This window comes from Stegodyphus dumicola, chromosome 9, assembly GCF_044657685.1.
Source record: "Stegodyphus dumicola isolate Sdum_Otavi_A_Nest chromosome 9, ASM4465768v1".
In the NCBI taxonomy this organism is placed as follows: Eukaryota; Metazoa; Arthropoda; class Arachnida; order Araneae; family Eresidae; genus Stegodyphus; species Stegodyphus dumicola.
Genome location: NC_140776.1, coordinates 93,116,903 through 93,133,711, shown reverse-complemented (window position 1 = coordinate 93,133,711; position 16,809 = coordinate 93,116,903). Strand labels below are relative to the sequence as shown.

The 16,809-nt window shown below is 33.4% G+C and overlaps 1 protein-coding gene across 1 annotated transcript in view; it reads left to right on the top strand.

Annotated features, from left to right (window-relative positions):
• The first annotated feature begins 8,966 nt into the window (after positions 1-8,966).
• The window catches only part of Mtpalpha (monolysocardiolipin acyltransferase Mtpalpha), a 70,620-nt gene continuing 62,777 nt past the window's right edge, over positions 8,967-16,809 (top strand). The window contains exons 1-2 of the mRNA XM_085823766.1: positions 8,967-9,281; positions 10,122-10,192. Coding sequence (XP_085679892.1) covers positions 9,215-9,281; positions 10,122-10,192 — 138 coding nt within the window. The 5' untranslated portion in view covers positions 8,967-9,214. The remainder of the gene's footprint in view (positions 9,282-10,121; positions 10,193-16,809) is intronic.

Here is a 16,809-nt window from a genome sequence, read left to right as displayed (position 1 = left end):
ATTCTAACCTCCTTGATTCAAAAGATAACCATATTTGTCAGTGAATCGCCAAAAATATTCCTCCTAAATGGTAGTCATAAAAATAGACAGAAATTTCAGATGATTAAAATTAAGGGCCATCTGCCGATTTTGGCCGAAAGTAAGGATTTTTAAGGACCAAAATGAATTCCAGAAAACCTACGTACTTTTACTCTTAAGGAACATACGAAAAGGCCCGCGCCGACAATAGGTGCAAGGTCGTGCGGCGCACGACGACGCCGAGCCAAAAAGGCGCCAGGCAATCATTAAAACAAGCAGTTCGTTTCCCTCCTGTCAGTTCACGGAATTCGAACTGAACCACCAGTGTTCAGCGACTTTGCCGCTCGGCCGCTGGTGGGCGCGTATTAAAAATAGAAAAGTATAGTATCAGTGGAAAAAATCAACTATTTTGAGCAATATTTATATATGTTTCATATGTAGCGGTCTTTTGCCAATGTCATTCACCTTTTATTTCTCTTATGAGCAGGTACTGTGCAAATTAATGAGCAAATCATTAATTAGTCCGAAAAATTATGCGGGGCATCTCCGCAACTTCAAATGTTATGGGGCTCCTAAACCGGCCCTGAGTACAGATGCCGGAAACTTAGATTGGATCAATACAGGGTTCCTTAAACATTTTTTCAGTCGCGACCCCTTTTTATCACTCAGATATTTTCGTGACCCCCGGGACCCCATAATATTTACAAAAATTTTGTGGAACCCCATAAGTATTGCGCAAGTTTGACACACGCGTGCGTGAAACTGTCAAACTGTTTTCCCTTGTATTATAATATAGCATTACAGTTTTAGGTCATTAACTTACAGTTTTAGGTCATTAATTTCTAATTTTAAGACATAGAACAATGTGAAAATTTTAAATAAGTAACAGAAGAAATGACAGCGTCACGTGCAAATCAAGGAAAATGAAAGTTTCTATTATAAAAAGAATGCGTCGAAACGTTTTCATTTTTTTTCTTTGTCTGCATTGTCTTATTTTTATCCATTTTCAGATAAATTGTGTAAAAATATTTGGTAATTGTAAAATTATTATAATAAGTTAAAGAAATATCAAAACTGCTAAAATTTTTGGCGACCCCCTGTTGCAGGTCCCGCAGTTTAAGAAACCCTGGATCAATATATTATTTTCTTGCCCCTGAATTCAAATTCAGTCTTGAATTTATGGATGAAAGCGTGATCAGGAGTGTAATAGTGTTTCTAACCGAGTGATCTCTTGTTCACTATAATAACACTGTTTGTGCATCACAAACATGTGTTCACTATAACAACACATGTTTATTTATTTATTACCTCGTAATAAGTAAATAAGCATTTGTTATTATAATAAACATGTGTTATTATAGTCATCACATAAACATGTGTTCACTATAATAACACATGTTTATTTATTTATTACCTCGTAAACACGTGGAAATTTACTATGTGTTGTAATGCACAACTGATTGTCTTAATATCTACAAAACTATAAGTTATATAAACTGACTTCACTCGCCCTTTAACCTCTCTCATTGAAAGCTAGTCTCTAACTTCTTAGAGGGCGCTGCTTGCCTTTCAGTTTAACATTTACGAGGATTAGAACAACAAGGAGCTTGACGTGTCATTACAGAAAGCAGTTTGGAAAAGAAGGACTATCACCCAGATTATAATATTTGATTTTTGGATGAAATACTTATGCTAGAAGTTTCGGCGACTTGTTATGAAAGCAGACATCTTTATTGTTGTTGTTGCGTCTAATCTTTCTTGTCTGATTCACTGTAAGCCCACGAAATTTATCGTCGCAAGGAAGCAAGTTTGCGCCTCTCGTTGGCGAGAGCCTTGGGCACCATAGAGGTGGCAGTATGACTTAGCTCAGTTTCACTCTAGTTTTGAATGAGCGCACACTGGGGGCACAGATCCTAGGGTCTCTTTCCCTCTCCCTCTACCCCTAACTTCTCGATAGGACTTTCGGCTCGCCGCATATTTAGAGTGCCCCATGACGCACAGACACTATACATTTACAAACACCCATGCTTTCTCTGGAATTCGAACACGGACTCTTAAGTACAGCAGTCGGTGTTGCTAACCGCTATCCCAGTTGAGCGGCATCAAACATCCTAAGTTATGGAATCAAGACATCCTAAATAGTTTTTGGTGTACTAGCACAGCATATACTGGCAAAGAGGGAGATGATGGAAACGAGGATTTACCTATCGCTAAGTGGTTAGGAAACACTGGCACTTCAACGTTTTTTTAACGTGATATGAAGCTTTCCAAACGTGAGATAATGATATTGTTACATGAGAAGATCTCAATGATGAGCTATTATGAAGCAAAATATCGAGAAATGAGAAAATACCGACTTTGAAAATTCTTCTTTTGATGCTGAGGAAGGTGTTGAAGAAATGCAACACATGGAAAGCGAACTCCTTACAACAGCGGATGCCAAACCTGCAATGTGTGTCATTAATAAATCTTTATTCACGCAAGCTATAAAACCGAAAATAATGGAGACTTCACTTTTTGGATAAAAACGCAAATGAAATTTCTTAGAATCTGCACTTCGCCAGCATAAAATTACAGATTATTTTTGTACTCAGAAGGTAAGCAAAATTTAAGGGTAAATTCATCAATATTTTTTTATATTCATTTTTAGTATTTTTATATTTTTATGGGTGAAATGATTATTCATAGTTATATATGTGTATTTTGGATGGCGATATGTAATGGGAGGTACGGGTCTAAACTACGACTTTTATACTAAGTAATTTACTAAGTCATTAATGTAGGTAAAATTGAAGAACAACGGAAAAGGATTCGAATTCAATAATTGTAGGTAATAATAATTGTAACTGACTATTAATATGATTTTTAAATAAAGAGTTATTATGCACATCTTTTGGGAGATGTGGCAATGCTAATCAACTCTTTTGTGATTCGGCAATCAGATTTTTATGAAATTTTGTGAAAGGAGTCATTTTTTCATATTATCAGATAGGATAGAGCGAACGGAATTTTCTCTCCTTTGAAGTACGTTATAAAGAGTGCAATTCTATGTCATTAAGATTTCTAAACCTACAAGGTATTGTGAGCTTTGAATTTCTATATAAAAGCATTCTGATACATTTAAACTAAATGTAATTCCATACAGAAATACATTCCATACGCAAGTATTCCAGTATATATAAGCTAAACATAATTTTATATTTTTATGTGCAATTTCAGGGAGATAATCGATAACGAAACTACGTGAATCATTCTTCATTGCTTGTTACAAATCGAAATTAAAATTTTTTTAACCAAGTTTAAGGTGTCACTGCAGGGGAAAAAATGTTTTTTATGGGGATGGGAGGGTTAATGGTTCTATTTTGAGCAAAATCACACTCATTATTAAATTTATAGCTGGCCTATTAAAATATAATTATTGGTAATCCCAAGAAGCTTGCAGTTAAAAATATGGAACTTTTACATTAATTTAAAGCATGTTGACTTGGAATTTTCGTTTTATAGAAATCTTCCAGCCATAATAACGCTTGAACTGTTTTTATAAAATTATCTACATCACTTGAAGTTTCATAGCTAGAAGTAAATTTGAAGGACTAATATTACCTGTAGTTACCATTCCCGAAGTTCTGTGTACAAAAAATTAGTCTAAAATCACTAGAGGAAAAAAAAAATATTCTGAAAGAGATTTACATTTTTTGAACCCTTGCGAATCTCTGCCCTTTTTTTACTTTAAAAAACTCAGGAAAAGACCTACATAATACAATTTTCCACTTAGAAGATTGTCTTTTTTGCATTTTAATTGCTTAGCAGGCATTTGTCCGCTTTTATAGCTGTTCTTAGAAGTTGCGTGGTACTCAATAGATGCTAAGCGAGAAAGCTTTGAATTTTGAGAAAGGTTTCTGTTCTTTGAAAGAATTCTGGTAGCTTGTAAATGAGTGTTCATAAGAGTATTATCTAGTTCAGCGACAAAGAAAGCGCATATCGGGGTATATTGCAAATACATGTGGGAAAAACAGAAAAGAAGGAAATACGTTATAGAATATTAGATCCAAACGGAAGAAATATTTAAAATGTTGAAATACAAGCCCACAAAATGCACTGAAACCACTTTTTAGACCTTTATCCATTAAAAGGTCTCAGTTTTAAGCCGGTACTGCCCAGTAACACAGCTTTGTTTATGACGTCCCATCTGAAATCAAATCGTATAAGTGCTTTAGTTAATATGCAAACAAATATTTAATTAATTTCAGTGTACTTAAAATTACAGCTTTCTACATTAGTAGAACATTTCTATTATTCTAATAACTTTCTGACATATATCTTCGGTTTTTGTTTCACAACAGTCTAGACGCAAAGAATAGGTATTAAGATATTTTATCTGTCAGTTAATTTTTCCGCTGATGGAAGTAAGCTGAGTCACATGGATGTAAATCCGGAGAATAAAGTAAATGTATAAAAACCTCTGTATTTTCTTTTCCGTAGCTGACTCAACAGCTAAACTGCTTGTGAGCTTAAAACCTTGCACATTCAACCAGTCAAGCAGTTCTATGGAAAGGATTCATCTTTACTGATTACTACCTGCATTATTATGAATCAAAATTGTCAGAAACTTTAAACTTCCCAGTATGGTTCCGCTACGTAGACGATACTTTTACCCTGTTAAGCCGGTAATAAAGATGACTTAGAAAAATTCTTTCAAAAATAAATTCCATTGATCTTGCTATTCAGTTCACTTTTGAATTTGAGATATGCAATTCTCTTCCGTTCCTCGATATTTTGGTCACACGTAACACATCCAACTTCAGTATTACCGTTTACTTTAAAACTTCATTCGTGTGCCTTCTACCATACTTAAAATCATGTCATCCAACTAAACAGAAGTTACCTAGATTCATTTTATTCCTTTGTTTTCCGTGCATTTAAGGTTTGCTCCTCCAAATAACTCTTGATCAAGAACTCAATTACTTAAAAGCAGTTGCTATTGACAGGGGCTTTTCAGTAAGCAATATAAACCTTAGCGGTTAAAAAATTCTCATCTCAACACATCAAAAGGCACCCGCTGGTTTTAGGAGATTATAAGCATTATGTTTTTATTCTTTTCTTTTCATCAATTAGCTATAAAACTGCACCTATTTTACAGAAATTTAATTTTCAGGTCGAATAATCTTACCGGTTCCATATTTAAGGACCCCATTCATTGCCCCCTATCTAGGAGGCAATGCCCCATTCTGGATATGAATTTCTGGGGTATTTACAGGATTCCTTGCCAATGCGGTTTAATTTACATTGATCAAACCTCGAGAGCCTGAAAATTTAGCGTTTGAAAAGACATGAGGTATATGTTAGGAAAAGGGAAACACAGAAGTCCCATGTTGCCCAGCAGTAGTGGCCAGAAATCACGCTTTCCATTTTTCTGCAGCCAAAATTATTCAAACAACATGATCCACTGTTGAATTAGGTTTCTTACAGGTATTTCTCATGAAAAAATACCTTCTGTGCTAGTTAATAACCCTTATTCTAATCCATCGTTACCTTCAGCCTTTAAATTGGCATTTTTGCTCGAAAGAACACAAGGAATAGATATTTACAATGCTGTAATGGAAGCTTTTTTGCAACAACACATAAGACCAGAAAAAGTAGTTTCAATTACTAGTAATGGTGAGCCTTGCATGTTGGGAACAACATCTGGTTTCATACAGTTCTTTATTAACCCGGCGGAAGACGCACCAAGAAAAGTTACTAGAGTGAGCGCGTGGGGTATCACATACCCCAAAATTTAAAATATGATAAAAATAGTTTTATTTAGTTTTAAAGCTGTTTTACTTGTTCTCGTGTATTATAAATGCGTGAATAATAATTGGGTTTCAAAAAATTAATTTCCAAAATAATCTTAGAGTTAAAATTAAGATAAATGAAAATAATAAAAAAATAAACATCATGTCTCTAAGTTTCATTGCATCTTTAATACACAATGCTTATTTTATTTCTTTACACTTTGTACAAAATACATTCATGTGTTCTTGGCACAGAATGTTTTCACATTTTAAACATTGCATTTACGTTCTTCTGTCCTTGGCGCGATTACAATGAAAGTGAATGCCTTGCAAATTTATCACATCTTTCATACTTAGTTGTTTCGAATTTCATGTATTCGTTTTGCTTCTTCGTCGAAACTTCTGCTTTTGTTTTGCATGTAGTACGTCAGTTTCTTGGTAAAGTATTAATTTCTGATCTTTGTTCAATACTTTTTTTCATTAATTGTAATGCTAAGTCCTTCAAAAACAGACTTCTGTTTCCGGTTGGCGGATTAGCAGTTGAATGTAATATAATTCAAGCATTCATTACAGCAACATTCAGTGTGGGAAAGAAAATTACCATTGGCAACCTCCTTGTTATTCTGGAAATTGAATAATTGGCTGACATTTCATCCCCCATATTCACTGCTCCTTTAGTCATATTATAAAAACATATAATACCTGACGTTGTATTTTCTCTAGTATCATCTATAGTATGATCGTTATATAATGTTGAAAGCATAAGAACAGTTTTTCCTTTTTTGGAACATCAGGAATTAATGTTTTATCTTTTTCGAAACCAAAACAGTGTAGAAAACATTCCTAGTTTCATCATCAGTTTTCGAAATCCAATATTCATCGCTTTCAAATATTTCTAATAAATCTCACAGGCGTTGCATCTTCAATTCATAGGGAGTCATTCTTTTTACCATAATGCGGTTAGAAATTTTTAAGAATTTAGTGGCAAGTACTTTAAAACCACTTGCGAGTAGACATATTTACTGTTACATTCTAGAAATAAATTTCTGAACTAAATATTCAGTCAGAAAAACACTTACGCGGACAGGCGCGTGGGGTGTGTCATACCCCAGTTCCAACAAAATACCGATAAATCTTTTTCTGAAACACACAGGCAAAGAAAAAACGGTTCTGAAAGTCAACGAGAACTAGAAACTCAGCTACTGAATGCAGCACAGAATTTCAGTTTCACAAGTTAGGAATATTCCACTTTTATGTAGGGGTGGGGTATGATACACCCCACGCACTTTCCCGCGGGTTAAACAAGAAACATCCAATTATTCAGTTTCATTATCTTCTTCACCAAGAAACTCTTTGTGGCAGTAGCCAGGAAAATATTAGACGATGTTCTCAAAGATGGCAAAAATGGTGAATTACATCATGGCTCGAGCTCTTAATTGTCGACAGTTTCAAGCACATCTTGATGAGATTCATGCACAGTATAACATTTTGCTTATGTAGATTAATATCCGATGATTGAGCAGAGGACGGTTTTAGAGAGATTTTGTAAGCTGCTTGGATAAAATTAGGCTATTTTTGAATGAAAAAGAGTAGGATTACCCATAGCTACTGATATGGTCTGGCTTAATAACGTTATGTTTTTTTAGCATGTAAATGCTATCAACCTAAGACGATGAATGTCTTTGTGAAGGACCTTTCTGGACTAAACTGGCTCGTATCTACACTAGAAAAGCCTGGAATCCATTTTGAAGAGCTTTCTATGAAAATACCTTGGCAGCTTCACTCTCAATCATATTAAAATTTGAGTGTATTTCACAGGATAAAAATTTGTTATTTAAATTTAGTGTGGGTGCAATATATTTTTCAAAACTATTAAGTACAAACTTATAGACACATTAAAAATTCTGAACATGCAAAACTATAAAAAAAAATCTTCCAGGAGATCTTTTGTTTAAATATACTACATGATAGTTTTCCATTCAAAGATTATGTAAATAATTTATATTTAAACCAGATTCCTTTCAGATATACAATAAAATAATACAAACTGTCACACTTATTACAAAATGTTCCTAATTTTAAATTCATTAATTATTCATTTGAATAATATATATAGAAAAAATATATTAAATTTTTCTAATACAGTGATGAAATTAAAGCACAAAACATTAATTATTAGATGAAATGTATTGCAAATATTAACAGAATTAATTTAAAACTGAAATCTCATATGATCTCAGTGATTTAAAAAAAAAAACTCAAGAGTATATTGAAAAGTTATATATGCTAAAGAGTATATTGGAAAGCTATATATGCTAAAATTTAATATTTGGTATGTATTTAAGTTAGCATCTGTAGTATTTTCAGAAAAATTTTCTCTACTTCTGAAACTCATATTGCACAAGCATGTTTCAATTTATGAGCAGAAATTTACTAAGAGTAAATGTGACATCATCTTACACATAGTTGGATGTCACGTGACCTCCCTGCGCGTTTGGGGATTTAGCGCTCACCGTGATTTACTTGATGGGAAGAAAGTAAATGAAGGAAGAATCCTCAGCTAGCATTTATTACAGCAACTTGGCGATGAAAATCGTTTACTACTTTAGTCGCCAACACATTCCACGTGCTACATTTGCCATGAGTTTGGCAGAGGTATATGGTGTTTTTCTGTATGTTTCTTAGTTTCTTATCAGGCTCTGATTACTTCCAAGATATTTAAATTTCCCCAAATCATCCTTTAAATATGCCAAAGATGGAATATTTTTGCTTTACTCATGTAAAAATTAAGAAACAGGGAATCAGAAGGAAAAAAAAAAAAAAAAAAGAGCTGCATCTTAGATCCCAATTTTGATTAAAAAACTTGGCCACTTTGTGCATTCCTTAATATGTATGCAAAATCTTAAGGTTAAATTTAACGAACCATGTAATTTCATTATGTTTATATTAGTAACCGTATTGCATTATTTTCAAATATATCTAATTGTAAAAGCATCGTTTACTTTATTTTATATAAATTTTTCCGTGTATCAGCTATTCCTTCGACTGCAAGAAAACAATACTGGGGTGGAGAATAAGAAAAAACAAAAATTTAGTTTTGATCATGTTATGAGTCATTTTTCTAGATCAAGTCCATTAGTTAGTTTGCATTTAATTAAGTGCTTCAAACTAAAGTTTTTCTTGAGAAGAAATTAGCTTGTGAAGAAAAACATTAAAACTTTAACTATAACAAATTTATCGCAGAAATTACGAAGCGATAAACATGCCAAACTAGTGACTATACATAATCCTGCGGACCAATCAAAGTAAGCAGTCATTCTAATCGACTTAGAATTCGTCCTGCACTTTCCGTGATATGGTCGATATAGGCGAGTACCCTGTTGTTTCCAAGATTTTGTGACTTTGTGTAATTATTTTAAAAAATGGGGTTGACAGGAATGCTTCGTGTTTTTAATAAAATGAAGTTGAACTTCAGCATGTACTCTAGAGGTAAGTATATGCTAATTTTTAATAATAATGTATTGATCATTAAATATTAAAAATGCCGATACCTTTTTATTTTTATTAATGAATTAAGTAATAAACGAGAAATCGTGTTATAGTTAAAAAGTTTGCCAGTGACGCCAAAAAAAGGATGTCTCTTGCAGTAGCATATGAAGAACATTTAAAAGACGGAATTTTTTTTCCTTATCAGACTGATAAAAGTGCATAGTCACTTCATCCGATATCTTAACTTCAGAGAATTTATTAAAAATGATTTACAGAATTTGACTTTAAGTATCCTGAAATGTAGTAACTGTAGTAGGATATGATCCTGGGCTTTATTATGCTTTTCTGCTTGTACATAGTATCATTATCATCTCTGTCCATTTCCTTCAAGTACATCAATACTAATTATGTGTTAACTGCAAGTTGTAGATTTTGTATGATTAAGATTTACGAATGATTACTCAGCACCAGTGTGTACCATTATCACAAGATGTGTGAAATCAGTGATGCATTATGATTCTTAAATTTGTTTTGTATGTTTCTTAAAAAAAATTTTTATTTAGTCACATTGTGCATTTCTGAAATGGCTGGTATCTTATGCTTTTGCTCCATAAGATTTTTAAAGATTTGATATTATAAAACTAGAATGTTTATAAACATTCTTTATAAACCAAATTGTTATTTTATTATGAAGCTAATAATAAAAGTAAAAATGCAAGTATGAAAATTCATCTGTGTAATATCAGGTGCTAAATATTTTCCATCATATATCAGGTGCTAAATATGTCTGTAATTATATTTTAAATTGTAATATATTATGCTTTTTTTTATTTATTTCAGCCTATTTACATGTGAAACATGAAGTGAAAAATGGTGTTGCTGTTGTTAAGTTTGATTCTCCAAATTCTAAGGTATTTTTTAAAATTCAATTTTAATTAACTTTACAATAATTACTTTATGGTTGTAGGCCACTTTTTATTCATAGGTTTTTAGAAATTTAGCAGATTTCATCATTCAGAATTGAATATTTTAAAATTTCAGTTAATTTTAATAAAGTCATGAAATAAGCTGTTAAAGAAGAAATAATTTGGCTCATTCAAACTGTTTTGCTAGTCTCTATGACATTGGTTCCTAATCTTTTTGTCCCTAACAGCATATTCTAGAAGATATGTTGGATGGCAGGCAGCATTTACTTTTTCAAGGTGAATTTATAATTGGATAGAGTTATTATAGTTAGAGAATTTCAAGTTATATACATGCACATTAAAAAAAAAGATCACATTTTGTTATGTGCTGGTATCTGTGTTGGGCACAATTTCTATTTCATTAAAAATGCAAAAACTTTTGCATAGAATTTTATTGAAAACTAAAACATTTTTATTCTGATCGCTCAGCGACGGGCATACGTTAAATGATTGGCGGGTGAGATGGGGCCTGTGTGCATTGGTTTGGGAACCCCTGCTCTGTGCTTTTAAATTAGTGAGTGTCCTCTATGTTTTAATTCCTTTTCTAATGTGGCACTGTAATACCTATCCCTGAACTTCATTAACCCATTTATGCTGGAGGTTTAAATTTTTGGGTAAAAGTATAGGACCCTTGGCGATTTTTGGTGATACATGGATACCGATTTTGTGCAATTCTTTGACTCGTTATTTTAGCTTGTGAAGCGGCGATTTTTGTGCCAAACATCGCCACTACACAAAGCCAAAACAACAAGACAAGCAATTGCACAAACTCGGTATCCATGTACACATCGACTTATTTTCACTTAAAAAAAAAAATCTCCGAATTGCACAAAAATGGAATTGCGCACTCCTTTGACTTTATCCATGTACACGTCGACCTAGTTTCACTTAAAAAAAAAATCCCCGAATTGCACAAAAATGGCTTTGCGCACTATTTTAACTTTATACATGAACACGTCGACCTATTTTTACTTAAAAAAAAAATTACAGAATTGCACAAACTTTCATTGCGCACTCCCTTTACTTTGTCCATGTACACATCGATATATTTTCACTTAAAAAGTCAAAGGAGCACCAAATTCTACAATACAGGCAAATAAAAAATACATAATCTCAATAAAATACATTTTAAACCAAACAATAAAATAACATAAAAAAGGAAAAACGTGTTTTACATTTAAGCACTACCGAAAGCGAATATTCACTTACCATGATTTTCGAGTTCGCTTCGTACACCCAGAGCCATGTAAAAATCAAAATATCAATCATACTCAAATGACTTTTTTCAAAACCAGGTACTCTTTCTGATCGAACGCTTCACATAGTGACCATCTGAACCTTTCTTCCTACAAACCCATCTAAACGGTTTTTACGTTCGATTAGACGCATATCCTTCCTACATACAGGACACTTATAACGGCTACTTAGTAAACTTTTATTTACACACCAGTCAATTAAAGCTCTTTTTTCCTTTCATTCCAAATTGTACAGAAAATTCAAATTAATCTTACTACATTCGGCCATTCTACAGTCTAAAGAATCAAACCAACACACACCAAAAAAAAAAAAAAAAAAAAAAAAACGCTTACGAAACATCCCATGATTCAGAATTTCCCAGAATTGTGCACCCGATTACGTCACAATAGGTTTTCCATAACATTCAACTACTCAGGCTACCATAAATGAAACAACAACTTGGCGATAAATCAAAGAACAACTTCGCCATAATACAAGGGGTACCTTAAAGTCTACTCTACCCAATTTTTGGAAAATAGGCATGAAATTAATGTGTGCTAGCTAAAAAATGTAAGAAACAAGAATTTAAAGACCAAAAATTAATTTCGCAACCCATTTTATAGTTGTGGTGTTCTAAAAATGGAACGCTTGGAAAATCCGTTGCTATATTATACATATTATATAAGAGATTCTTGAACTTATCTTTTTAATGACTAAACATTTCACAGATTTAAACTTCATACATAAGCACACACAATATCATACCCTGAGTCGTAGCTAGGGTTTTCAGCGCCCGGGGACAACTGAAGATTTCGCACCCCCTACTGCTTGCCAAGGATGGAAAACATTTAATTCTAAAATGTCGTAACATCAGTTTGGCGCCCCTTGGATTCTGCGCCTGGGGACAGATGCCCCCCTTGTCCCCCTTTTAGCTATGCCCCTGATCACACCATTCAGTGTGATATTAACTGAACACTTCACATGTTTTCACACTGAAAAGTTGTGTTCTTGTGACATTGGGCACAGTGGTGTTTGGTTTTACTATAAAATGATTCATTCCATCATAGCGTGAATCAATATTGCATTTTGCAGGTCTTCCTTTTTGTCCTGCAGGATGGCCATGGGTCTCCAGATAATGACGTGCCACTCGTCGACGGAATTTCAAAAACTTTTCTTCATATATTTTATGCAGTTGCCAAGCAGTTTGTAAGACTCGTTCAAAACAGAACAAAAGCAGGCTTGAGTGCCACTTCTTGCCACAATTGATGCTCGGTAGTTATCAATGTTTTCATCAGCTTTGTCCACATCTCCCATAAATTGATTATAAACTTCGGTCAGGTTTGGCTGCTGGACTTGGATCTTCTTTTTCTGTTTCTGAGAATAATGACCTACAAGGCACACAGGATTGACCTCGGTCCCAGATGATGCAACTGTCACAATACTGTTGTCATTCCATCTGCAAATAATATTGCCATCAGTTAGATAATCAAATCTGCCTCTTTCTTTTTGATAGCACCATCTGATTACATTGGACATTTGTCAATATGATCTTTTCGCACTGTACCTGCTGCCTGATGACCCATTGAAATGAGCTTGTCGAGCAGTGAAATACTGGTGAAAAAGTTATCAAATACAAAATGATATTGTCCAGGGTGTGCTTCTGTAAGTGCCTCACTAAACTGAAGAACAACTGAAGCACCGAGACTGTATTCATCAAATCTTGTGTTCAGGATCTTACTCTGGTAAGTCTCAAAGCAAAAATGAAGTCTAAACGTGTTGCACCACACCAAAATTTGTATCTGAACCGAATAGGTTTGCCACAAATAAATTGTTTACACCCATGGTGACCAAAGTAGGGAACCATAGACTCGTCAATACTGAAATATGTTTCATTTGGAACAAAATTTCATACATTTCTCATTCAGTTTGCTTTTGAGAGGTCACAACTTTGCAAACTTATCTGTTGGATCTGAATTTGTGTTGTCAGCAACATGTAGATGAGAAAATATAGTTTCAAATTGGTTACATCTCATGGCACTTCTAACAAGTATATTATGTGCATCTGTTCTTTGCTCCCAGAACATGCATCGTCTGGGAACCGAGACATAGCCACTAAAAAATATAAGAAGAAATCATTTGTTACTTGTGTAACGCTTCCCTTTTTGGGCTGTGTATTTAGATCAGCTTTTTTTCTATTTGTGAATCTTTTAGATTTTTTTCCTCTTTGATGGTTGCTGCACAGTAGATGTGGATGCAATTTCATCCTCAGGAGAATCATCTTCAGATATAAAGGATCATCTGGTTCCGAATCAGCATTACAACCCTCTTGAATAAGATAAGCAGGTGCATGCAGCAAGGAACCTGGCAGATTATTTATTATTACCCCTTCTTCTTCGGAGTCCTCATCAGAAATGGGTGATGTAGCATTTTCAGCTGGTTGTATGATTATGACATTTGCCTCAATATCATCATCTGTCTCTAACAGGTTGGTTATTTCATGTAAACTTAGATTTTTAGGCATTTTGAAGTTTGTGAAATGCTTTCAACTAAAAAAAGAGAACAGAAAAATATTAATCCTGATGGTAATGGTTTTGCCTGGTGTTCCAAAAATGGAGCACAAAGAATTTCAACTCTATAACTAACATAGAAGTAAGGGCATCTGAATTTTTCTTGTTACAGCATGATAATATAACATCTTCAGAATTAGCAGAAAAAAAAGTTAGATGCATAGGATGTAATTTACTAAAGCTATGTATACCTGTCTTCAGATGGTACTTCAAAAACTTGCTAAAAAACTCTGAGGACTGTTTCAGAACTACTCTGAGCTTGGCATATCACCAGGAATGACTAATTCTGTTTACTGCGTGATAATAGAAATACAAGGCAGAATAGAAGGGAGATATCAAAGTATATTGCCAACCTTAAGGAGTAGCATATAAATAATTCAACACAACTACCTGTCCATTAATAAAGTGCTAGGCATAAATGGGTTAAAAAACTAGTCTTTAGTTGATAATCTCGCATATTTAGTTAAAAACTGCCTATTTACAGCTGATAATGCTGTTAGTACTAAATTTAATAAGCTGTATAAAAATATTTTTGTTGTTGATAAGTAATATAATGAATTTCAATTATTGTAGGTAATGGAACTTCACTGAAAAAATAGGGTAGAGTAGACTTTAAGGTACCCCTTGTATTATGGCGAAGTTGTTGTTTGATTTATCGGCAAGTTGTTTCATTTATGGTAGCCTGAGTAGATGAATGTTATGGAAACCGTATTGTTACGTAATCGGGTGTATGATTCTGGGAAATTTTGAATCATGGGATGTTTTGTAAGCGTTTTTGTGGTGTGTGTTGGTTCAATTCTTTAGACAATAGACTGGCCGAATGTAGTAAGATTAATTTGAAGTTTCTGTACGATTTGGAGCGAAAGGGAAAAAGAGCTTTAATTGACTGGTGTGCAAATGAAGGTTTACTTTAGCCATTATAAGTGTCCTGTATGAAGGAAGGATATGTCTAGTCGAGCGTAAAAACCCGTTTAGATGGATTTGAATGGGTTTTGTAGGAAGAAAGGTTCAGATGATCACTATGTGAAGCGTTTGATCAGAAAGAGTACCTGGTTTGAAAAAAGTCATTTGAATATGATTGATATTTTGATTTTTACGTGGTTATGGGTGTACGAAACGAACTCGAAATACACGGTACAGTGAATATTTGCTTTTGGTAGTGCTTAAATGTATAACATGTTTTTCTTTTTTTATGTTATTGTTTGGTTTAAAATGTATTTTATTGAGATTATGTATTTTTTTGTTTGCCTATGTTGGTAGAATTTGGTGCTCCTTTGACTTTTTAAGTAAAAATATATCGATTTGTACATGGACAAAGTAAAGGGAGTGCGCAATGCAAGTTTGTGCAATTCTGGGTTTTTTTTAAAGTGAAAATAGGTCGACATGTACATGGATAAAGTCAAAGGAAGTGCGCAATGCCATTTTTGTGCAATTCTGTGATTTTTTTTTAAAGTGAAAATAAGTCGATGTGTGCGTGGATACCGAGTTTGTGCAATTGTTTGTCTTGTTATTTTGGCTTTGTGTAAGCGGCAATTTTTTGGCGCAAAAAATCACTGCTTCGCAAGCCAAAATAACGAGTCAAAGAATTGCGCAAAATCGGTATCCATGTACCGTCAAATTTCGCCAAGGGGTACCCCAAACTGTACTTTTACCAAAAAATATTTTAAACAAAGATAACATGACTAAGGATAAATTATTTTATTATCAATAGATTTATGTTTTATATAGCTATAATTTTTCTGATAAACTTGCGTAATTTGTTTTTAACGCTGATTGAAATAATAAGTTTATTTTCAGTGTAAAAAAGGATTATTTTAAATATTGAAAACTTGGTAATCACAGAGTTCTGAATTCTCAGGAAAAGGAATCTGCTGACTTTTCGTTTTTAAATTACCAGTATTTCTCATATAATGAAACCAATTCTGTTTGTTAACTTCCAAAATTAGATTTTGAGTTTCTGATACCTTTAAAATTTACCATTCAGTTCCATCTGTGTCTGATTGATTTTACGTCAAAAAATCTCACTGACTTGCCCCCATCTATATTTGAATTAGTATTTAACAGCTTAACATATTTTCAAATATTTATGCCTGTATTGATGACATAACTTTTCATCAATTTACAAGATTCGTACTGCTTTCAGTGCAGATAACTTTAGCAATCTATCTTCTAAAAGAATTTTTTTTTTACTCATTTTGCAACTAGACCAGGACTTTTCAACTACTTTTCTTGTAATTATCCATGTCAGTGAATCCTTAGCTTAATAATTTTTCTGCCATAAAGCCCATACATGCCCCTAGTGGCTAGTCATGAAATGACTGGTATACTGGCTATTATTTCTGAAAGCTTATACAGTGAAAAGTCGTTAATCCGGATTCGTCGGGACTTCGGCGATTCTGGATTATCGATTTTTTCCGCAATTATAGATCATCAGTTTAAATCTCGTAAGATGGCATGCAGAAATTCTAAAATTAAAAATATGAAACCGTAATTTATGAAATAAAGAACAATTATGATCTAAAGGGTATCAAAATTTACACAAAAAAAAAAAGCTTAATATTTATTTGTTTACTTTATTAAACATTTCTTTCAATGTAAGTTGTTTAAGTTGCTTCGTTTTATGTGATAATACTTTCTCTTTAATTCTAACAGACATAATTTTTTTGTTCAGTTACAAAGTTCCGCTGTTCAAGTCCCGTAATTGATGTGCTGAGGAATACCGACTAACTTGTCAATCGAAATTTTTTCGTTTTCACTAAC